This window comes from Stomoxys calcitrans, chromosome 3, assembly GCF_963082655.1.
Source record: "Stomoxys calcitrans chromosome 3, idStoCalc2.1, whole genome shotgun sequence".
Classification (NCBI taxonomy): domain Eukaryota; kingdom Metazoa; phylum Arthropoda; class Insecta; order Diptera; family Muscidae; genus Stomoxys; species Stomoxys calcitrans.
Window position 1 is genome coordinate 91,466,027 of NC_081554.1, and position 26,204 is coordinate 91,492,230.

The 26,204-nt window shown below is 39.2% G+C and overlaps 1 protein-coding gene across 1 annotated transcript in view; it reads left to right on the plus strand.

Annotated features, from left to right (window-relative positions):
* Positions 1-26,204, plus strand: part of LOC106088379 (protein sidekick) — a 127,154-nt gene that overhangs the window by 90,661 nt on the left and 10,289 nt on the right. The window contains exons 3-5 of the mRNA XM_013253869.2: positions 5,254-5,367; positions 7,450-7,581; positions 20,100-20,264. Of these exons, the coding sequence (XP_013109323.2) occupies positions 5,254-5,367; positions 7,450-7,581; positions 20,100-20,264 (411 nt within the window). The remainder of the gene's footprint in view (positions 1-5,253; positions 5,368-7,449; positions 7,582-20,099; positions 20,265-26,204) is intronic.

The window sequence follows — 26,204 nt, forward strand, 5'->3', positions numbered from 1 at the left end:
GAAGAAAAAAGCCCAATAAAATCCAACGTAAATCCTGGTGCACAACGTATTGATTTGTCAAAGATTAGACGTTTCAATGATTTAATTCAAGATGGTGAAATTCAGAATGAAGAGCCGGATATAAACATTGAACCACAAGATGATCAATTAGCCAAAGATTCACCAAATTTAGAAGAACAAAATTATGATCCTACGAGCAACAATCCTGAAGGTAATTTAGAGAGAAATGAAAAATCTGACAGTGAGTTTGAAGATGCTTTATCAGGAAGCAATGATAGACAAGAATCTGAAGAAGAAAATTGCAATTACAGGAAATTAAGAAATAGGAAAGTAATAATTTCAAAAACAACTCATGACGAATTGGCTATGATTTCCCAAGAGTTTGTTAATAGCATTGAAACTCCAAATTCATATTCTGAAGCTACTAAAGGCGACCAAAGATCAGAGTGGTTAGCAGCCATGGAAAAGGAAATGAACTCGTTAATAGAAAACAAAACATGGGTACTTACCGAACTTCCGAAGGGTGCTAAAGCTCTCCCATCAAAATGGGTTTACAAAGTAAAAACCAAAGCGGATGGCAGTGTGGATACCTTCAAGGCGAGACTAGTCATTAAAGGGTATAATCAAACAAAAGGACTTGATTATGACCAAACTTTTAGTCCGGTAGCAAGGATGTCCACAATTCGGTCTCTCTTAAGTGTTGCAGTTACAGAAAATATACACTTAGCACAGTTCGATGTTTCGACTGCCTTCCTTTATGGAGAGTTGGACGAAACTATTTTCATGAAACAGCCAAAAGGATTTGATGACGGAACAAATCGAGTTTGTTCTCTAAAAAGAAGTCTGTATGGTCTTAAGCAAGCACCAAGGTGTTGGAATACTAGAATGCGAAATTTTTTAACCAAACTGGGATTTAAGACAAGCTCAGCTGATTGTTGTTTATACACAAGAGAAAAACATGGAAAGAAAGTAATTCTTGCTCTGTATGTAGATGACGGTTTAGTTGCTGCGTCGGATTTTAAAGACTTGAAGATATTTCTAGATGAACTTAAAGCCGAATTCAAAATTACACAAAAATATGCCGATTACTTTCTTGGTTTAGAAATTAAAAAGTCGGATGATTCTGTAAAGATAAGTCAAAAGTCATATGCTAAGAAAATTTTGGAGAAATTTAACTTCTCTGAATGTAGAGCAGTATCAACTCCGATGGAAAATATAGCTACCGTTGTAGAAGTTCAAAAATCAACAAATGATTTTCCATATCGTCAAGCAGTTGGAGCAATAATGTATTTAATGTTGGGAACTAGGCCAGATTTGGCATTTAGTGTTGGTGTTCTGTCAAGAGCTCTGGAATCCCCTACAAGTGAAGATGTACAAAGACTTAAGCGAGTTCTTCGTTACATTGCTGGCACCCTTGACTATGGAATAATTTACAAAACGAACGGTGAAAAGAAATTGGAATGCTACAGTGACGCAGATTATGGAGGCTGTACGAGCACAGGACGATCAACAACTGGAGTAGTGGCATGTTATGCAGGCAGTCCTATATCATGGATAAGTCAAAGACAGCCAACCGTATCTACCTCAACAACCGAAGCTGAAATCATAGCAGCGAGTGAGGCCGCTAAGGAATTGATGTGGTTGAAAAGCCTATTCAATGACTTAACTAATTATAATGAAGTACCAGTAATACACATTGATAACACTGCTGCTATCCGATTATCTCAAAATCCTGAGTTTCACAAGAGAACGAAGCATATTTCTTTAAAGCACTTCTTCATTCGTGAAAAGGTAATTGAAGGCGAAGTTTCGGTATCACAAATCTCAACTGAATATCAAATTGCAGACATGATGACCAAGCCGTTACCAAAGCTTCGATTGCATCACTTCATCAATCTTCTCAATATTAATTATTTAAACAAGGGGAAGTGTTGAAGTATTTGTGTTTAATCAATTAATATTTGTAATTCTATAAGTAGGCCTTGCATTTAAGTTTTTCTATTGTACATAAACTTTTTTGTTCTTTGTATTTTAACTTCAATAAAATTATTCAACTCAATACATTCCTCCATTATCACCTGTTGCATTTGACTCTTGCTCGAAAAATTGCGCGTTCTCAATTTGCGTTCGAGATGTTCCCAAAGATGTTCAATTGGGTTCAAGTCGGGACTTTGAGGAGGAGTTTTAATGAATTTGGGGCAGTTATACAGCATCCACATCTTGGTATTTAAAGCAGAATGTTTGGGGTCATTATCTTGATAATATTGAAAGTTATTACCAAGCCCAAGTTTTACAGCACTATCTTTTAAATTCCTCTTTAAAATGTCAATGTAATACTTATGATCCATTACTCCATTAATAATTTCAAGATTTCCCGCTCCTGAAGCCGCCATACACCCCCAAACCATTAAACCACCTCCACCATGTTTTACAGTAGCAACTGTGTTTCGTTCTTCAAGCTCTGTATTTGGTTTTCTGTACACTATGACCTTTCCATCGCACCCAAAAAGATTAAACTTGCTCTCGTCTGCAAAAATGACTGTTTTCCAAAATGATTCGGGCTGTTTTACATACATTTTTGCGAAGTTTAGCCTTTTCACTCGGTTTATTTTATTTATAAAGGGCTACTTACGTGCAGTTCTTCCTCTGTAACTATGCCTTTTGAGTGTATTTCGAATTGTTTGTGTAGTAACTTCCTTCCCTAAATATTCCATAGTGTTTTTACGAAGAATGGTCGCATTTGTCTTCGGAGTTTTCTGAACTTGCCGCACTAGCCAACGCACATCTCCAACTGAAAGTGCTTTTGGTCGACCAGATCTTGGTTTATTGTCAACAGTTTTCGTTTCTGTCCACTTTCTGATGATGGATTGTATAGTAGATCGTGGTCTATTTAATATTTCACTGATAGTTTTTTGAGTTAAACCATTCCTGTGGTGTTTTATTATCAAAACTTTTACCTCATCAGAAACCTCGTTTTGCTTACGACCCATTTTGACAAAAACTATATTTTCAATGAAATTAAATATTTGCTGTCAAGGGCAAAGCCTCCTTTACTAAATAAAACAGAAAAGGGGGATTCCCAAATAATATTTGAATTTGACTTTGATGATAGCACATCAATGATGAATACTTTTTTTGTTCTGTTTTTGGTGTTATTATATAAAATTGCATTTTTTGCGCTAATTAAATTTATTTTTTGAATTTATTTTAAAACATATTACGAAAAATAAACTATTGCATAAAACTGCATTATTTGTTTACTTTAAATTTTCTTCAATTACCCAAAATAAGTGAATTTATTATCAATTTTGCTAATGATGAATACTTTTTTTGACCGCTGTACATAAACTTTTTCTACTTGTGCTGTTTTTGCCAACGTTACACCAAATTGTCAGATCTAGTTCCTGCCTGAAGGGTAAAAGTTCCGGTCTTTCTCGGAGGTTTTAGTGTAGTTATAGTTTTTCGATTAAATTGACTCATTTTTGTTCCCACAAGTAATCCACAAGGAGTTGGTCCGTCACGCGCAGAGGCGTCTTGCGGCGACTGGGCAAAGTAACTACAAGCAACCCGTACCGTACCGTCGAAGGGAAGTTTCTAGCGACCAGCTTCTTTAGGTACTAGCTGACCATTCAGATCCTCAGAACAACTCCTTCGCCACCACGATCTAGAGTATCAACTATGATATAGCATCCCTCTGCTTACGAATGTCTATGGCTGTAATAACCACTAAATTCCCAGAACACCACTACTTTTGGCTGTTTAAATATTTAATTCTTATCGTTACAATCTGAGAAAAATACTTCCAAACTTCAATACATAGCGTTCCAAGCGCCTCTATCTTCTGCGCTCATTCTAAAATCTCTGACACGTTTCGAGGTGTTTCCCACCACTTCATCTTTCCATCGGACTTTTGGTCTTCCCGGTTTGCGTGTACCACCGTGTTTGCCTTCAAAATACTTCATTGCTGGAGTTTCATCATCCATTCTGACAACATGACCTAGCCAACTATGCTATCGTCGTCATACCGATCATACAGCTCGTGGTTCATACGTCGCCTATATTCTCCATTAACGCAAACTGGCCCATATATTTTACGAAGAATCTTTCTCTCAAATACTCCAAGCACTGCCTCATCTGCTTTCACAAGTATCCATGCTTCAGAACCATATAACAGCACGGGTAGTATCGGTGTCTTGTAAAGTGTAATCTTTGTCTGTGGCCTTGTTTCTAAACTACTTACTTAGTCCAAAGTAGCATTTGTTTGCCAATATTATTCTTCGCTTAATCTCAAAACTGGTGTCCTTCGTTTCGGCTACGGCGATACCGTGGTAGATAAAGTTACTGACTATCTCAAAGTTGCGGTTCCCAATTTTCTCCATTTTCTTTATCTGCTCGGTTGTGCAAGGCTTTTTGGGAGTTGAAACCATCCATTTCGTTTAATTCTTTTAAAGGCAGCAGTTACTACTTCCGGTGACCGACCTATGATATCAATGTCGTCGGCATAGGCGAGTAGCATGTGTTCTCTTGTGATTAGTGTGCCATATCTATTCACATCTGCATCTCGTACAATCTTCTCCAACTGAATATTAAAGAGATCACACGATAGGCTGTCTCCTTGTCCGAAGCCTCGTAAATGGTTCGGAAAGATTCTTTCCTATTCTTACTGAGGAACGTGTATCAGCAAATGTCATCCTACAGAGTCTTATTAATTTTGCAGAGATACCAAACTCAGACATGGCTTGAAATACCTTTGAACGTAAAGGAGTATCGAAGGCGGCTTTGTAGTCAACAAAGAGATGGTAGGTGTTGATTTTTCCTTCTCGTGTCTTTTCCAGGATTTGGCGCAGTGTGAATTTCTGGACCAGGGTGGATTTACCAGGTCTAAAGCCGCATTAATAGGGCCCAATTATCTCATTGATTTTAGGTTTTAATCTTTCACACAGTACGCTCGAGAGTATCTTGTATGCGATGGGGAGGAGACTTATTCCTCTGTAGTTGGCACATTACGTCTTGTCTCATTTCTTGTGTAAGGGACATAATATGCTGAGGTTCCAATCATCGGGTATGCGTTCTTCTAGCCAGATTGCGCAGATAAGCAGATGCATACGCCTCATCAGCGTGTCGTCTTAAATAGTTCAGCAGCAGTGACCCGACAAAAGAACAACAAGGCAGCAGGAGCCGGCGGGTTACCCGCTGAACTATTCTAAGGAAGGCTGTCTTCGTTTTTCAATGTCTTTTATTTTTTCTTTCCAGGTTCAGTAGCTTTGGTATTTGAACATATATCACTGGATGATCGGGGTAACTGGACATGCGAAGGCAGTGCCAAAGGGATTAAGGATAGAAAGACTTTTGAACTATCGGTTTATCGTAAGTATAGCAAAAATTCTACTTAATCCAATTCTTGTCTATACTTTTACTATACTTTTTTTCTGATTTATGCACTGAAAACAATTGTTGCGCCATTTGTTTTTTATACCCTCCACCATAAGATGGGGGGTATACTAATTTCGTCATTCTGATTGTAACTACTCGAAATATTCGTCTGAGACCCCATAAAGTATATATATTCTTGATCGTCGCGACATTTTATGTCGATCTAGCCATGTCCGTCCGTCTGTCCGTCCGTCCGTCCGTCCGTCCGTCCGTCCGTCTGTCTGTCGAAAGCACGCTAACTTCCGAAGGAGTAAAGCTAGCCGCTTGAAATTTTGCACAAATACTTCTTATTAGTGTAGGTCGGTTGGTATTGTAAATGGGCCATATCGGTCCATGTTTTGATATAGCTGCCATATAAACCGATCTTGGGTCTTGACTTCTTGAGCCTCTAGAGTGCGCAATTCTTATCCGATTGAAATGAAATTTTGCACGACGTGTTTTGTTATGATATCCAACAACTTTGCCAAGTATGGTTCAAATCGGTCCATAACCTGATATAGCTGCCATATAAACCGATCTTGGGTCTTGACTTCTTGAGCCTCTAGAGTGCGCAATTTTTATCGGATTGGAATGAAATTTTGCACGGCGTGTTTCGTTATTGTATCCAACAACGTTGCCGAGTATGGTTCAAATCGGTCCATAACCTGATATAGCTGCTATATAAACCGATCTTGGGTCTTGACTTCTTGAGCCTCTAGAGTGCGCAATTCTTATCCGATTGGAATGACATTTTGCACGACATGTTTTGTTACGATATCTAACAACTGTGCCAAGTATGTTTCAAATCGGTCCATAACCTGATATAGCTGTCATATAAACCGATCTAGGGTCTTGACTTCCTGAGCCTCTAGAGGGCGCAATTCCTATCGGATTTGAATGAATTTTGGCACGTAGTATTTTGTTATGATATCCAACAACTGTGCCAAATATGGTTCGAATGGGTTCAAAACCTGATATAGCTGTCATATAAACAGATCTGGGGACTTGACTTCTTGAGTTTCTAGAGGGCGCAATTCCTATCCGATTTGGCTGAAATTTCGCAAGACGTTTTTTATTGTTACTTTGAACAATTATGTCAAATAAAGTACAAGTCGGTTCATAACCTGATATAGCTGCCATATAAACCGATCTGGGATCTTGACTTCTTGAGCCTCTAGAGGTCGCAATTATTATCCGATTTGCCTGAAATTTTGTACGACGGATTCTTTTATGACCATCAACATACGTGTTTATTATGGTCTGAATCTGTCCATAGCCCCATACAGCTCCCATATAAATCGATCTCTCTATTTTACTTTTTGAGCACACAAGGAGCGCAATTCTTATTTGAATTGGCTGACATTTTACACAGGTCTCCAACATATAATTTAATTGTGGTCCAAACCGGACCATATCTTGATATCGCTCTAATAGCAGAGCAAATCTTTTCTTATATCCTTTTTTTTTTTTGCCTAGGAAGAGATACCGGGAAAAGAACTCGACGAATGCGATCCATGGTGGAGGGTATATAAGATTCGGCCCGGCCGAACTTAGCACGCTTTTACTTGTTATTATTTCGTTTAGCTTTCTGCTCGTTAGTGGTTAAGGTTGGGACCTATTATCCCCATAAGCTTTGACAACTAACCAGCTGAGGCTTAACACTTTTTATTAGAACTTTCTTTTTAAGCTTCTTTTGTGTTTACATTTTCAGCGCTGTTGCTCACATTCAGTGTTTGTTTTGTTCTTCTTTTGTTTCTGGTGCATCCATTATCTGCCATTGTTGACAATTGTATGACCATCTTGGTGTTATCCTTATTGTCCAGATTCAGCCAAGGGCTTACTTCCAGGCAGCATCCCCACTGCAACAAAAACAGCTTCACACCCTGTTTGCTTTAAAATCTGTTTTGTTTTGCTTTCATTTATCATTCAACGCTACCTTCTTTTGTTTACCTTTGTCATTGATGATGATGACGATGACGACGATGATGATGGTATAGCTTTTCTACTTGTCTTTTGTCTCCATTGTTTTTCAAACAGAGAAAATCTCCTTCGACAAAGTTGAAATGGTACAATCTGCCCGAAATGGTCGAGATGCCAAGGTTTATTGCAAAGTGAGAGCTGAGCCAGCGCCAACAATTTCATGGCAATTCAATGGAGAGTTCATACCGAGTAAGTGACCACACAAGTTGGAATTATATTTTTGCTTTACAGGCAAGAGTTTATAGAGGAGCCATACGTAACGGTCTCTGCAATCCTCTTTGTGTAATGTAATTAGGTTTATCAAACTGCGCCGAAAAAGAATGTTTGGATTAACTTTTAATTGTTTTCCCAAATAATTGCTTAACATTTTGGCAGAACTTTGAAAGGTGTTTTTTTATATATAAGAAGAAGAAAATCATGTTTTGTAACTCAATCGAAGATTAGCGTGAGTGGACATGAAATGGATTGGGTTCGCTTTCTGGGCGTTATCCTTTATAGCGAACGTACATTAATTGCCCACATTTCATATATTATAAACATATCGTATTTGACCACTTAAATTCCAGTCGAAACCTGATAAGTGAAAGCTAAAACTACAACAATTTGGTTTCACTTATCCGTTTCAGTTTAGCATAGTCTCAGCTATGCGGATAAATTCAAGCGAATTTTCCAGTTAAGTTACAAATACCCAAGAACACTTAATATTGGTAACACCGCTACCTTTGTTAATAGGATTAGGGAGGAGGTATTCGATGTGACGATATGTTCGGAAAATCTAATCGATGAGGTTCAGGATTGGTGGGTCTCCATGGAAAACTCTTTCTCTGACCAGTTGAAAACCAAAATTCGGAAGGCTACTCAGAAGACGAGTTGGGCAAGATAATTTAGATTGTCCAATAATAGAAGACATTGACGAAAATGTCAACAGGATTACGACAGCACTGGTGGGATCCTTCGAAGATAGTTGTTCTCTTCGGGGAAGGAAATCAGCCCAAGAAAAACCCTGGATGACCGTCGTAAAAAAGCAGAAGAGATACAACAAGAGAGATACAACAAGATTACCAGAGCGGCAAAACGTGCCTCTTGGAAGCTTTTCTGTGAAGAGGTCGATAGCGCCAGATAAACAAGTAAAAAGGCGTTAAGTTCGGCCGGGCCGAACTTTGAATACCCACCACCTCGGGTATATATGTAAACCTCCTTTCTTTAAAATCCGGTGAAAATTGCATACATTATGTCCCACAGCAGTTATATAGAAATATATTCCGATTTGGACCAAATACTAATAAGTATAGTAGCTATATCTAAAAATAAACCGATCTGAACAATATACAACACGAATGTCGAAAAGCCTAACATAAGTTACTGTGTCAAATTTCAGTGAAATCGAATTTTTATGGCGCCTTTTATAGGCTCAAAACCTTAAATCGAGAGATCGGTCTATATGACAGCTATACCCAAATCTGGACCGACTTGGGACAAACTGAAAAAGGATGTCGAAGGTCCTAACAAAACTCACTGTCCCAAATTTCGGCGAAATCGCATAATAAATGCGCCTTTTATGGGCCCAAAACCTTAAATCGAGAGATCGGTCTATATGGCAGCTATATTCAAATCTGGACCGATCTGGGCCAAATTGAGGAAGGACGTCGAAGAGCCTAATCAAACTCACTGTCTCAAATTTCAACGACATCAGACAGAAAATGCGCCTTTTATGGCCCCAAAACCTTAAATCGAAAGATCGGTCTATATAGCAGCTATATCCAAATCTGAACCGATCAGAGCCAAATTAAAGTAAGATGTCGAAGGCCTGTCCAAAATTCCAGCAAAATATGATTATAAATGTGGCTTTTATGAGCCTTAGACCCTATATCGGAAGATCGGTCTATATGGCAGCTATATCCAAATCTGGACCGATCTGGGCCAAGTTAACGAAGGATGCCGAAGGGCCTTACACAACTCACTGTCCCAAATTTCAGCATAATCGGATAATAAATGTGGCTTTTATGGACCTAAAACCCTAAATCGGAGGATCGGTCTATATGGGGTCTATATCAAGATATAGTCCGATATAGTCCATCTTCGAACTTAACCTGCTTATGGACAAAAAAGAATCTGCAAAGTTTCAGCTCAATATCTCTATATTTAAAAACTATAGCGCGATTTCAACAGACAGACGGACGGACGTGGCTAGATCGTCTTTGATTTTTACGCTGATCAAGAATATATATACTTTATAAGGTCGGAAATGGATATTTCGATGTGTTGCAAAGGGCATGACAAAATAAATATACCCCTATCCTTCGGTGGTAGGTATAAAAACTTTCTCTCATAAACCCATGTCCAAACTGAAACTTTAGCAGACGACATGGGAGCATGAGCAGAGACAACGGAGGACATTTTAAGGCTTTTTATGAAAAGCAATTTTCCACAGGATACGACAGAATCTTGAAATGATGACGTTGATCGATCATTTGGCCAATATTTAGGAGACTACCCTGCCCGAGGTTGTTTTTTTTGCCACTCCTATGGGTGATCACCACAAATGACCTATTACGGATGCTAACTGAGGAGGGATTTGAACCCGTGTGCTACGCAGACGATGTTATAATACACCTAAGGGATAAGAATCCAAACGAGCTATGCAGAAGGGCCGAAAAGGTCTTGCATATGGCATATGACTGGCCTAGACCCAGATGTCTTAATGAATGTCCAGAGAAGACTGAAATATGCCTGTTCACGAGGAAGACGAAGGTGGGCGAATTTAACGCACCATGTTTCCTCAATAAGACGATTTCGATATCTGACAAGGTCAAATACTTAGGTGTGATATTGGATAGGAAACTGAATTGGAAGTGTCACATTCAGGAGCGTACTGAGAAGGCTCACAAATGTTGGGCACTATGTAGACGGGCTGTAGGCTCGAAATGGGGCCTGAATCCGAGGATAGTCCACTGGCTCCACAGGAGCGTGATTAGACCAATACTTACTTACGTCTGAGTAGTTTGGTGGACTGCTATGGAGATAAAATGTGCAACATAAGTACCATACAACAGGTTCAGAGAACATGTTGTCTTGGCATAGGCGGAGCGATGAGGATTACGCCCACTAGAGCACTGGAGAATGTTCTAGATATCCGACCCATTTACATACAGTTTAAGTGTGAGGCTGGATTGAGGATGGGAACAACTCATACCATCACGGTATAATCGAGGCGACTATAGGAAACCTGGAAGGATGGGAAGAGATTTCCGATCGGATACCTGAGATGAACCTTGAAGTCGAGTGCGGGGCACAACTGCCATCGGCACAGTCTTGGATTGACGGAACCCTAGCATTGTCATCTGGAAGATCATGTTAACGAATGGACCAAAGCTAGAGGACAGAGTGGGCCTGGGGATATACATTGAGAACCCAGGGACTGAGATCTGTTTTAGACTGCCTGACCATAATTCGGTCCTGCAGGCGGTGATCCGGGCGATCACGAAATGTGTGAGTTGGTTTGGTGCTATCGCGAGGACATCGAGTGTGAACATCTTTACCGACAGTAAATAGGCCATGAGGGCAATAACAACCGGGACGGCTAGGTCACGAACAGTCTTGCAGTGTAAGAAGGAGATTAACGCCTTCTCTGAAGATGGCAAATTCCGTATCGTTTGGGTATCGGGCCATAACGGAGTAAGGGGAAATGAAAGGGCAGACGATTTGGCGGTGAAACCCAGAGAACTGCCGTCAATAAACTTGGTTTACCCGATGCCTTTCGGGTCGACGCAGTCCGAGTTAAGGAAGTGGGCGACGAATGCGCATGCAACATTGTGGAACTGCGAAACGGTCGGTAGAACGGTGAAAATCCTATGGGATTTTCCATATCTGACAAAGATGGATTCCAAATCGCCATATTTAGTAAATTGGCTGTGCCAATTTATACCGACACGGGATAACAGCTTTGCTAAAAATTACCGGGCACGTCCACAGGTTGCGGATAGTGAATAGCTTCGTTTTTATGCGGAGTGGCTGCAAATGCATCCGCAGGGCAGTCAGTCAGGTGACACTGGCTCTTATATAAATACTGAGTGTCAATGATACTCGGGATGAAAAGGCGAGTTGTTAGCGCCTTCAAATAAGCAATGGCCAACATCAGTGTCTGTTCCCAGGTTAGAGGCGGCTGGAGGCAAGCGTCAGATCTTGGAGCAAGCGGCTCGCGACATCGAGGTATACACGTGCGATCCCACAAACCAATGCAGCTGAGGCGCTAGGAAAGTAACCCGCCCCCGGAAAATTATAAGATCTACTCTAAGAAATAAAAGAATAGTAAGCACGAACTCCCCTAACGTTGAAGATCCACGCAAATCAAAAAGGGGGCAATAATGTGCGGATCTGCAGCTGGGATGTCCACACTTTCCATAGAGAAGGTGCAGTATACGCTCTGGCGGATGTATTAGGGAAGTACAAGGCAAATATTACCGCCTTACCAGAAGTGCGATGGACCGAGACACAACAACACCAAACGGTGACGAACTATACAATAGCTGCCATGATACGAGGCATAAATTTGGCTGTGGATTTGTGGTTAGTTGGAGGCTGTAACACGTTGTCTCCAGCTTTACTCCGGTGGCTAGCCACAACCTGCATAAAAGCCAAATTTTTCAACACCAGCATTATTTGAGCGCATGCCCCGACGAAAGCTGAGGACGAACCGATCAAAGATATTTTCTACAAGCGTCAAGAAAGAGAGAATACGACCGACCATGACTTTAAAATCGTTCTGGGAGATTTTAATGCGAAGATAGGGAAGGAAAACACATCGACCGATAATGGGTTGAGGCCAATAGATTTCGCCGCGGTAAAAAACATGCAGGAGAGATATCGGGAGAAAAGGAGAGAGGAGAAACGTCTATTCCGCAGAAAGACAAAGGAAATGGAAAGACGTGAGTGTTAGCGTATTGAGACATAAAGGAGTCAGAATGAAATCCGGAAATTCAGCCAAAGAATTTAACATCAAACCGATGGCTTTGGTACTGGCACATCCTCTTGCAGAGGCAAAGAAGGAAATCTAGTAACTGACACAGATAGTGTGCTGGTGATATGGAAAGAACATTTTACCCAAGAACCAAACCTTGATGAACAGCAAGGCAGCAGGAGCCGACGCATAGTGAGATGAAAAAAAAAAATAAATTGGAAATAAGTCTGCTATTTCCAAACGAATAAAGATATATTCATGATATATTCACATGGTTATAGCTGAGGTGTTATCCAGTTTGTATGCAAAATTTCAGGATTGTAGAAGGCAAAGTGGCCCATTGGTGGGCCTTCAAAGTTGGTCACCTCGGTCCTACGAAATTTTGTCCGGGCTGTGAAAAGCACATTTATGGTCTGCATTTAAACTGGATAGCACCTCAGCTATAACCATTAAGATATCTCTATCCGTTTCGAAATAGCAGACTTATTTTCACTTGTTTTTTTTCATCCCACTGTGCGACGGGTTACCCGCTGAACTATTTGCCTGCATGATCTCGCTAGAAAAAGGGATACCCGATGATTGGAACCTCAGCATACTATTATGTACTATGCCTTCTAGTTCCCACCATTGAATCATCCAAATCGCTTTAAAAAGCCCAACAACTTGCAAATGTTCACATCCGCTAAATCAGACAGGTTCTTAAAAAAATGAGAACCTAAAGTGAAACTCTTTCTGACTGCCAGTACGGGACACACACACACAGAAGATGTTCTATAATGTCTTCTTCTGAAGACAAACTGCAAAATCTACCAACAAAACAAGATATTGAGGAGGTCAAGGCGGGCATATCATGGGCAACATCAGAGATTTCAGATCTCAAGGCAGAAAATGCAAAATTGAAAATGGAATTAGAGCTTCTGAAAAATAAAATTGAGAATAACGACCGTAGCATAAGATGGTTAGAGAATCAGGTCAGCAATACAAAACTTGTTTTTAAGGGAATTGTGAACGAAAAACCCGCAATAAACCCGGTTGTTAAGCTGTGCACTGAAAAACTGCAAATAACACCAGCCATAAAATCAGCTAAAACTATATTTGAACGAGGAAATGTGCAAACGGTGGTAGTAGAATTCGATAATGAAACTGTTGCATCAGAAGTACTTCAAAAAACAAGATTTTTATCCGGAACTTCAATCTATGTAGATCGAGATCTATGTCCAAGAAGACAGCGAAACAAGGTTGCAATGCTTTTAGTACGGAAGGATATTCTCCAGGAATCTAAAAAACATAAAATAAAAGTAAGGGATGATAAAATGAAAATAAAAGATTATTGGTTCACATGGAACAACAACAACATTTTAACGTGTGGAAAAAGGAATGCTGAAATAGTTCTCAAAGAACTCTATGGCGAAGAATTATCCAGAACCAACTTTGACACAATTTTTGATGAGATTCAGTCAAAAAACTACTAAGATTAAATTCTAATCAGATTAGCCAAACTGTCGAGCAGAAAAATTGTAATTTAGAGCTAAAAATAATATCTTACAATATAAATGGTTTGGCAAACAAATATATGTTCCCAATATTCTTCACTTTTTTAAATGATTTTGATATAATTATTCTATTGGAAACACATCTCACAATCGAAAACACTAAACAAGCAGAGAAATATTTTCCAAATCACGATATTGACTGGGTATATGCAACAAGGGCAAGTAGATATGGAAGAGCAATTGGTGGGGTAATGATAGCTATCAAACGGTCAATCAAGGGAAACTATCTACAATATGAATTCGTTATGTTTTCTGGAATAAAAGCATTATATTTAAAGCTAGGCCAACTTAAATTCTGGATGCTACCATTGTATTTACGCAGTGTAAATTGGACCAACGATTTTACTGCAGTGAAACGAATAATTGAAGAAGACCCATGCAAAGATGTGATAATGATAGGTGATATGAATATCCGCATTGGAAGCAGTCAACAAGAAATAGTTTCGCTATTTAGAGAATCTTTCTCTGCAGGCATGAAGATAAGAAAATCGATGGATAAGGAAATTAATAGCAAAGGGCGCACATATCTGGAGTTCTGCAATGACAACAACTTAGTAATACTAAATGGCCAGACAAAAGGAGATGAAGATGGCAACTTTACTTTTGTGAGTACGGTTGGCGAGTCGGTTAATGACATATGTGCTATGTCTTCCAGTTTACTACAATATGTGGACAATTTTGCTGTCGAAGAAAACATTTGGTCTGACCATCTCCCCATTTCTTTGAAAATGAAATTTAATATAAACGGAACTGTTACAAACAGACTAAAGCTCTTACCAAAACTCTCTTGGAAAGACAACGACAAAAACAACTACCAAACAATGCTGAACATAAATCTTCAAAATGTCTTGAATACCCACGAAGTTCACAACCTTAAGGATCTGACAGACATCATAGTAAAATCATCTGTAACCACAGATAATCATAGCTACAAGCCAAAGGAGAAGTGGTATACTGAAAGATGTCATTGGGCGAGGAAAAAAGTCTTTAAAAGCTTGAGGAAATTTAAGAAAAGTAGCAATGAATGTAATAAACAACAATACCTGCAAGCACAACGTATATATAAAATGATATGCGTAACGAGCAAAAAGGCTTATTACAGCATGATTAGCGAACAAATCAACAATATTAAAAACAGTAAAGAATGGTGGAAATTAGTACGGGAGATTAATAATAACCAATTTCATATAGGCCCGAATATATCTGCGTCATCTTTTAGAGACTACTTCATGAAGCTACTCAATACAGATCAGACAACGTCGAATATTCTGTACGCTCCCTCATTTATCACAGTTCATTTATTAGACTAGGAAATAACGGTAGAAGAAGTAAAGAGAATGTTACAAAAGGTTAAACTAAACAAAGCTCCAGGAGAGGACAGGATTCCTTATGAATTTTTTGTTAATGCTACAGACGAGTTTATTTCGGAACTAGTACAGGTGTACAACACAATGTATACTAATGGAATAGTGGATGAGTCTTTTATCAAAACGGTAATTTTCCCAATTCACAAAAAGGGCAATGTAAATGAGACGAAAAATTATCGTGGAATATCATTCATGAACTCTGTAGCAAAAATATTCATGGGAGTTCTTAACGAAAGGCTGCAATTGTGGATAGAGGAAAGAAATATTTTAGTCGAATATCAGGCAGGCTTCCGAAAAAAGTACTCAACTACAGATAACATATACAACCTAGCGTCAATAGTTCACATTAAGCTGGCAAAAAAAGAAAAAGTATACGCATTTTTTGTGGACTTCAAAGCCGCATTTGACAAGATATCCCGAAGCCTACTTATCTACAAATTGCACGAAATGGGCATATCAAATAAATTTGTTACAATAATAGAAAATATCTATCAAAACACCCAATCAGCTATATGGACAGGAGAAGAATTATCGGATTATTTTCATACCATCTCGGGAGTAAAACAAGGCTGCCTTTTATCTCCACTGCTGTTTGCACTTTACGTCAACGACCTACATGATAGTCTGGGAGGAGGCTTGAATATAGAATGGCTGAACATAAGAGTATTACTATATGCGGACGACATTGTAATTCTGGCCGACGACAAGACGGTACTACAAAACATGATATCCAACTTAGAATACTATTGCGCAAAATGGAATCTGGAGGTTAACATGGACAAATCCAAAATAATTATTTTTCGAAACGGCGGACGAATATCTGACCACGAAAAATGGTATTTTCACGGAGAAGCGATAGAAATTGTTTCTGAGTATAATTATCTTGGTGTTATAATTACACCGCAAATGAAATTCCAAAAGCATGTTAAAAGTCGTAATGCTCAAGCAAAAAGTGCAATAAACATGACTTGGAAAGCATTTCTTCAAAAGAAAGATATTTCCTTGAGCCAAAAATGGAATTTATATCTGGCGGTTAGCAGATCCATACAGTCCTACTCCGCACAAGTCTGGGGATTTGGAAATTTTGAAGAAGTAGATAAGCTACAGCGTTTTTTTCTGAAACGAGTTCTGAAGCTACCCGAAAACACCCCAAATTATGCTATCGCTCTTGAAATCTGCATAGAAAATAGTCATATATATACGCTACAACTGCATATGAAATACGTGGGCAGAACTATGTTTAAATATAATCGAGATCGACTACCGCATCAGCTATCTAAAATTCTACTGAACAAACAACTGTTCTGGGTTAAAGAATTAAATGAGTTTGACATCCACGTAATCGATGCAAGCATCAATGAAACTACCTGGAATGGAATAATAACATCGCTCACTAACCATCTAAATGCGTGCAGTCGTACAAAATATGAACAGAAGGCAACACAAAGCAACGAAAGAATTTATAAACACCTAGACTACACTAGGGGTTCTGAATATATATCCGATCGCTACACTGAAGATGATATAACTTGGATACTAAAGGCAAGATGCGATTTGATATACCTCAATGGAAGCCAATACACTGCCAATTCTAATGAAATTACCGAATGCACATTATGTAATATGCGAGCAAAAGAAAACATTCAGCATTTCTTAGGAATATGCCCAATACTGCGAGGATACCGGATGCAATTTTTTGGCAAAATTAGTTTAACTGACAGAGAAATCATAGATATTCTAGATGGCAGAGGAGCCTTGGATTGGATAAACTTAGTGAAATATTTAAAAAATGCACTGAAGTATAGAAAATTAATAATCACTGAATTCACATGAAATTTAAACATAATGTTCTCTTTACCAAATCTCAAATGTTTGTATTAAATTTACCGGCTGACGACACTAAGTCAAAGCCGTATATCTTATTTCATAATCTAATATTCGAAGTACGATTTATTTTTTTTTTTTAAATGAAATGAATAAAGATACTACTACTACTACTACTACTACTAATGTCTTCTTCTTCGATGTCTTCAAACACAATTTAGTATCAATCAGAGAACTATCTGCGGAAACCAATTTCTTTCCGATCAAACTTTTTTGCAAAGACCGATTTTTGAAATAATTTTAAGGCGACACAACTTTTTATACCCTCCACCATAGGATGGGGGTATACTAATTTCGTCATTCTGTTTGTAACTCCTCGAAATATTCTTCTGAGACCGCATAAAGTATATATTTTCTTGATCGTTATGACATTTTAAGTCGAACTAGCCATGTCCGTCCGTCTGTCCGTCCATCCGTCTGTCAAAAGCACGCTTTTGCGTGAGGTGTTTTGTTATGACTTTCAACAGATGCGCTAAGTATAGTTAAAATCGGTTTATAATCTGGTACAGCTGCCAGATAAACCGATCTGGGGTCTTGACTTCTTGAGCCTCTACAGGGAGCAATTCCTATCCGATTTGGCTGAAATTTTGAATGACGTGTTTTCTTATGACTTTCAACAAATGTATTAAGAATGGTTCAAATCGGCCCATAACCTAATATAGCTGCCATATAAACCGATCTTGAATCTTGACTTCTTGAGAGGACACAATTATTATCCGATTTGGCTGAAATTTTGTATGAGGTGTTTTGTTATGACTTCCAATAACTGTGCCGAGAATAGTTCAAATCGGTTCATAACCTGATATAGCTGCCACATGAACCGATCTGGGGTCTTGACTTCTTGAGCCTCTACAGGGAGCAATTCTTATCCGATTTGGCTGAAATATTGCATGACGTGTTATGTTATGACTTCCGACAACAGTGTAAAGAATGGTTCAAATCGGTCCATAACCTGATATAGCTGCCATATAAACCGATCTGGGGTCTTGACTTCTTGAGCCTCTGGAGGGCGCAATTATTATCCGATTTATTTTGTACGACGGATCCTCTCATGACTATCAACATACGTGTGTATTATAGTCTGAATCGGTCTATAGCCCGATACAGCTCGCATATAAATCGATCTCTCCATTTTACTTCTTGAGCCCCCAAAGGGCGCAACTCTTATTCGAATTGGCTGACATCAGACACAGGTTTCCAACATATAATTTAATTGTGGTCCGAACGGGTCCATATCTTGATATCGCTCTAATAGCGGAGCAAATCTTTTCTTTCATCCTTTTTTTTACCTAAGAAGAGATGCCGGGAAAAGAACTCGACAAATGCGATCCATGGTGGAGGGTATATAAGTTTCGGCCCGGCCGAACTTAACTCGCTTTTACTTGTTTTAGTTAATTATTCCTAAACTGTTTTATGGTAGTATCATGTCGAAAGTTTCCTAGTCATCTATTGTATGATTGACGTTGGGTTCGCATTATTAAATTCACTCTCAATGTCGAAAAATACAACCATTATATATTCCTTGAAAGTGAGTGAGCCTTCAATGAAGATGACCAGGTCACGAAGGGCGTTTCTGTGAACCTACCCTTGGTGTTGGCGCGCCGTTGTCGAGACAGGCGATCAGAAATCTCCGCCCTTGGATAGAGTTTAAAGCGTAAGGGATGACACACCAATAGGACAAAATCTGTTGCTTTCGTGTGATACTTGTTTTTCCTTTCTGAGAGTTCAGTGTAAACTTAGCATTTTGGAAATTTAAATTTTAAACAAGCTTAACAAAATCTTTTACGAGTATTATGGAGCTGATTTATTTAAACACCATTTAGTATCAATCAGAGAACTATCTGCGGAAACCAATTTCTTTGTTATCAAATTATTTTGCAAATACTGATTTTTGGAATAATTTAAAGGCGACACTACTTTTTATACTCTACACCACTACTGTGGTACAGGGTATTATAGATATGTGCATTTGTTTGCAACGCTAAGAAGGAGAAGAGCTAGACCCATTGATAAGTATACCGATCGGCTCAGAACCACTTTCTGATTCGATTTAGCCATGTCCGTCTGTCCTTCTATGAGTCCATGTATTCTTGTAATCCAAGTGCAGATCGTATTTGTTGTCCAATCATCACGAAATTTTGCACATTTTGGTCCAAGGACAAACGCTATTAATTTTGATAAAAATCGGTTTAGATTTAGATATAGCTCCCATATATATGTATCGCCCGATTTGCACTTAAATAGCCGCAGTAACTACAATTTTCAACTGATCTGCACAAAATTTGGCATGGATTGTTTTGTTACTTATTTTAAAAATATCTGCGCATTTTCATCAAAATCGGTTCAGATTTAGATATAGCTCCCATGTATATATATCGCCCGATTTACACTTATAAGGCGGTAATAAACACAATTTGCTACCGATGTGCACAAAATTTTGCACGGTTTGTTTTGTTACTGATCTTAACATATGTGCGAGATTTCATCAAAATCGGTTCAGATTTGGATGTAGCACCCATACACATTTATCGCCGGATTTGCCCTTATATGGCCGTATAGCTCTCATATACATATATATTTATATATTGACGGAATTTATATTTGTAGGGTAGGTGTTGGGTGTTATAAAGTCGGCTCCGCTCGACTTTTGCCTTTCCTTACTGGTTTGTATATGATATTTTCAATACACTCGGCGATAGATAGCATTCTTCTATCTACCAAAATATTACCCTAGTATATTTTAATGCAGATATTTTAAAATCAGTTTAAGTCTTCGCATCCAACATTCCAAGATACTGCATTCCGTTTTAGTTTTTACAACATTTACTAATTAAGCAACAATGAACAACAATGGACGTGTAGCGAAATACTTGCAATTGATTTAAACACTCTTCTCTTTCCCCCATTCTCTCCTCTTTTTATGACATGGCTGGCTTCTATTTTAAGTCTACAATGCAACCAACTCCACTGCCAAGTATGTAGCATTCTCCGATGGTCTGGTGATAAAGGACGTTACCCAAGCAGATGCTGGCGAGTATACGTGCCGTGCAATGCGTATAACATCGACCTTTGCTGATTCCGATCAGATAACGATACTATTGAGGATACAACGTAAGTACTACTCTCGAACAATAAACTAATTCAATTTTTATAGAGGGACGAAGGAAAAAAAAAGAAAGAAAGACAACTACAACTAAAACACAGACAATTGTAGTTACAACAACCATGAATGGTGTGGTAGGGGAGGGGGCAAACTCAGGCAACAGCTTATTTTGGTGTTGGCAACAAAATTGTCTGACTAAAATGAACCCTAAGCCAGCAACAAAGTATTTTTAAAATCAACAACAAAGGCTCCGGTGAGAGATGACGTTCATCATGTGGTCGTTATGGATACCAAAGGTGAATTTTAACCCTGTAAAAGCCAAATACATGGAAATAAGATGGTTCATGTTTGCAGTAAATTGAACACATTCTGGATCGTTTGATATTAAATGAATGTAGAGATGAGCTAGCTTTTAAAGTTTTTTTTTTAACATATGTGGACCATACTTAATGTAGATAATTACAGAAAAACTACAACTTGCAATAGGGAAATAATATTCATATTTAGCCCAAGGACAAGAAAAAACTCGCCTGCATCCAGTTTCACCTGAGAGACAGCGGAAACGGCCACTGCTTCAATCTGGAGGCCATGGATGCAGGAGGTATTCTGAGTAGGGTTTCAGACTGCCTGTCTCTAAGATCGATCACGGAGAGGTTATTCCGGATTCGTTCCCAGACTGCTTGTCTCTAAAATCGATCACGGAGAGGTTATTCCGGATTCGTTTTCCAGAAAGGAAGGAGTGGGAGGCGGATGCTGTGTGTGGGTTGGATGAAACCTCGGTCTTCACTGACGGCTCCAGGATCGAGTCAGGAACGAGACTGGGGGTTTACTCGGAGACACTTAACATTCGGATTGCTGGACGAGTGCACGATTCTTTACACAGAAGTCTGTGCCATTACGTTGGCCGCAAAAGAGATCCGGAGGATGAACCTGGCACCTTTAAAACTCCGGATATATGTGGATAGTAAGACGACCCTCAAGGCCTTGAATTAAAGTATAATGAGATCGAAGTGTGTGGCAGTGTTAGGGGCCTTGAACGGTTTCCTGGCTCATGACTTTGTGTTGGCTTGTGTTCCGGGACACATTGGTGTCCTGGAAAAAGAGAAGGCGGACGAATATGCCAGGAGGGGATCCTCCACGGCAGGCAGATCTCTGGTCAGTTGGACACATGTGTCTTTTGTCGAGCTACTGAACATGGTAAATGAGATGACCAGTGTGAAGGCGTTGGTAAGGTCTGTAGATCGTTGTCGGATTACCAGGACACCCTGGCCAGCTGTTGACCGAAAAAGGGAGTTACTGGCCCCCAATAAGGGGTCATAATCTATTATAGTGGTCATAGCCGGACACTGTGTAATAGGCCATATGGCCGCTCGCACGGGTGTAATCAGATGTGTAATAGGTAAAGAAATAATGCCACATTTCCAAAAATGCCCACGATATCTTGACTGTAATCTTCAACATAAATTGTTGTAACTTCAATATCTCATAAGCCTTTTTAGATATTTCAGATAGGTACACATGTTTTTTGTAGGATTTCGCGAGCTCAATCTTTTGCAAAAATAATCATGACGATAAGCAAATAAAGCCTTATTTAGCAGCATTTCTAAATATGAAATGCTCGAGGTGACCAACATAAACCCCCATGTCAGCCCTTGGATCTACCAGGTTCTCCAAATTTTGCGTCCGATTTATCGAAATTCTTCACATGGTGTTTAGGTATCACTTGCAACAACTTAGCTAAGTATTGTCAAAAGCGGTGCATAACTTGATATAGCTGCCATATAAACCGATCATGGGTCTTAACTTCTTCCGCTTTTAGAGGGCGCAATTCTTAGCCGATTTGGCTATAATTTGCATTTGGTATCATTTCCAACAACTGTGGTAAGTATAGTTCAAATCGGTTCATAACCTGGTATAGCTGCCATATTAACCGATCTGAGATCTTGACTTCTTGAGCCTCTAGAGGGCGCAATTCTCATCAGATATGGCAGAAACTTTGTACAACGACTTCTCCCATGGTGGGTTTCTCCCAATGTGGGTTTTGGGGTGTACTCTAAAGATATGGAACTGGTCATATCGAAAAGGGTTCCCAACCACTGTAATGTGTATCAAGCGGCGATCCTTGCAATTAAGTATGTGGTGGAATGGCTTAGATATAATGTCATTGCGACGATTGGCATGTAGAAAGTATTTCCAAACACAAAAACCACCCTCGACTGTCGCAGATCTCTCAAAGAGATGGCTGAACAGTTCAAAATTCACCCGTTCTGGGTGCCGGGCCACAAATATATCCCAGTGAATTCTAAAGCAGACGAGCTTGCGAGACTAGGAACTACCCTACACATTCCAGGGATACTAGAATCTGTGGGTATGCCTCTAGCCTGAAGAGCAACGAATGATAGATGGTCACAAAGAGGGGGCGAGCATTCCAAAACTATGTGGCCTAATCTTGACTTGAAGAGGTCTACCCCTTTGCTGTCATTGGCTAGAACAGACGTCTCAGCCATTGTGTCCGCCATGACAGGTCACTGTCTAATCGGTAAACATGCTGACAGACTGAAGGTAACCAGCAACGACTTTTGCAGAAGCTGTGAGGACATCGAAGAAGAAAAGACTATAGAACACCTTCGTTGTGTGTCACGCACTAGAAGTCAGAAGGAGTTCCACTTTAGGTTCTCATTTCTTTGAGAACCTGTCTGATATAGCGGATGTGAACATTCGCAAGTTATTTGGCTTTTTAATGCGATCTGGAAGGTTCAACGGTAGGAACTAGAAGGCATCTTCCTTCTTCTGTTCCTGTGGTATCACAATGGCGAAAACATCTAAGTGAGTCTGATGGAAGACTACCACTTAAACCTAACCTAACAGACGAATTTATTATGTGATTTGATGAAACTAAAAACTGTGAGTTATTTTAAGCCTACCGATAACGGACTCAAATATGGTTAAGATTGGACTATATTTTTAAATATAGTTGTCATATTAACCGATCTGCTGATCTGGGGAAATTTAAAACATTTAATTGTTTTAAGCCTTCCGTCATCACACTTAAATTTGACCCAGGTCGGACAATATTTAGATATAGCTGCCATATAGACCGATCTGCCGATTAAGGGTCATAGGCCCATAAAACCCGCAATTATTATCCGATTTCGATAAAAAAAAATTGTTTTAGCCTCCCGATATCCGAACCAAATATGGTTTAGATCGGTCTATATTCAGATATAGCTGCCATATAGACCGAAAGGTATAGGTACTTAGGTGGAGACACAATATCAGACATGAACCAAGTTAGGGGAGTGGTATTTAAAACAATTAAGGATTTTGTAAGTAGTACGGAATTCCTAACGTAAAATTTTCTATTTCGAGGTTACTTTTTAGTTTTAGAGCGCACAACAAGCCGATTACTGGCTTAGGTGTATGTCCATAGTGGCATGGGATTAATATCTGCACCCTCTTTTCAACCTAACCTAGACCGATATTCAAGTTAAGGGTCTTAACCCCGTAACAGGCGCATTTATTATCCGATTTCGATGAAATTAAAATCAGTGAGTTGTTTTACGCCTCCCAATATCGGACTCAAATATGGTTAAGTTCGGACTATATTTAGATATAGTTGTCATATAGACCGATAACCCGATTTCGCTGTAACTTGAAGCAGTGAGTTGTTTTACCTTCCGTCATCACACTAGATATGACCCAGATTGAACAATATTTAGATATAGCTGCCATATAGACCGATCCGACAATAATGGGTCTGAAGACCATGAAAGCTTTATTAGCCGATTTCGCTGAAATATGGAATAGTGTGCAGTTTTAAACTTCTCAACATCCGACTCCAATATGATACAGATTGGACTATATTAAGATATAGCTGCCATATAGACCGATCTCCAAATAAAGCGTCTGAAGCCCATAAAAACTTTATTTTTTAACAGATTTCGCTGAAATTTGAAACAGTGAGTAGTTTGATGCCTCCCAACATAGGACCCAAATATGGTTCAGATCGGACAATATTTAGATATAGCTGCCATTTTGACCGAGCTGCCGATAAAGGAACTGAAGCCCAAACAACGGGTATATATGTAAACCACCTTTCATCAAAATTCGGTGAAAATTTCATACCTTATACTCATATACCTCATACCGATCTGAACTATATACGACACGGATGTCGAACATAAGTCACTGTGTCAAATTTCAGTGAAATCGGATTATTAATGCGCCTTTTATGGGGCCAAGACTTTAAATCGAGATATCGGTCTACATGGCAGCTATACCCAAATCTGGACCGATTTGGGCCAACTTGCATAAACATGTCGAAGAGCCGAACATAAAGCACTGTCCCAAATTTCGGCGAAATCGGACAATAAATGCCTCTTTTATGGGCCCTAAACCTAAAATCGTGAGTTCGGTCTATATGGCAGCTATATTCAAATCTGGACCGATCTGGGCAAAATTGAAGAAGGACGTCGAAGAGCCTAACCAAACTCACTGTCTCAAATTTCAGCGACATCGGACAATAAATGCGTCTTTTATGGCCCAAAAACCTTAAACCTAGATATCGGTCTATATGGCAGCTACATCCAAATCTGGATCGATCTGTGCGATATTGCAGAAGTATGTCAAGGGGTTTAACTTAACTCACTGTTCCAAATTTCGGCGACATTGGACAATGAATGAGCATTTTATGGGCCCAAAACCATAAATCAAGAAATCGGTCTATATGGCAGCTATATCCAAATCTGAACCGATCTGAACCAAATTGAAGAAATATGTCAAAGGGTCTAACACAACTCACTGTCCCAAATTTCAGCAAAATCGGATAATGAATGTGGCTTTTATGGGCCTTACATCATAAATCGAAGGATCGATCTATATGGCAGCTATATCCAAATCTGGACCGATCTGATCCAAATTTACGAAGGATGTCGATGGGCCTTGCACAATTCACTGTCCCGAATTTCATCAAAATCGGATAATAAATGTGGCTTTTGTGGACCTAAGACCCTAAACCGGAGGATCGGTCTATATGGCAGCTATATCCAAATCTGAACCGATCTGAACCAAATTAAAGAAATATATCAAAGGGCCTAACACAACTCACTGTCCCAAATTTCAGCAAAATCGGATAATGAATGTGGCTTTTGTGGACCTAAGACCCTAAACCGGAGGATCGGTCTATATGGCAGCTATATCCAAATCTGAACCGATCTGGGCGAATTTAACGAAGGATGTCGAAGGGCCTAACACAACTCACTGCCCCAAATTTCAGCGAAATCGGATAAAAAATGTGACTTTTATGGGCCTAAGACCCTAAATCGGCGGTTCGGTCTTTTTGGGAGCTATATCAAAATATAGTCCGATATAGCCCATCTTCGAACTTAACCTGCTTATGGACAAAAAAAGAATCTGTGCAAAATTTCAGCTCAATATCTCTATTTTTAAAGACTGTAGCGTGATTTCAACAGACAGACGGACAGACGGACGCACATCTAGATCGTCTTAGATTTTTACGCTGATCAAGAATATATATACTTTATAGGGTCGGAAATGGATATTTCGATGTGTTGCAAACGGAATGACAAAATGAATATACCCCCATCCTTCGGTGGTGGGTATAAAAAGCGTGGGTATCCAAATCGAAAATTAGTCAATTGTGAACGGTCCTATCTCCTAAATTACAAATCTGAAATTTCTGTAAGTACCATTTTGGAAAGCGTTGGAAAGTTTTAGGTAAGAAAGGGTATTTCCAAATTTTGTAGGCGCACATGAGAATTTTGATTTTTGTCACCCGTTTCCTCTGTCCGCGCCACTGTGCGATGTCCAAAGTTGGACGTCCAAGTTTCTAATATTTAAGCATTAATTTAGTAAACCAAGTATATATTTATATGGAATTTATTACAAGGCTACAAAGTATTCCCTGCACTGTGACTTTGATAAAATGT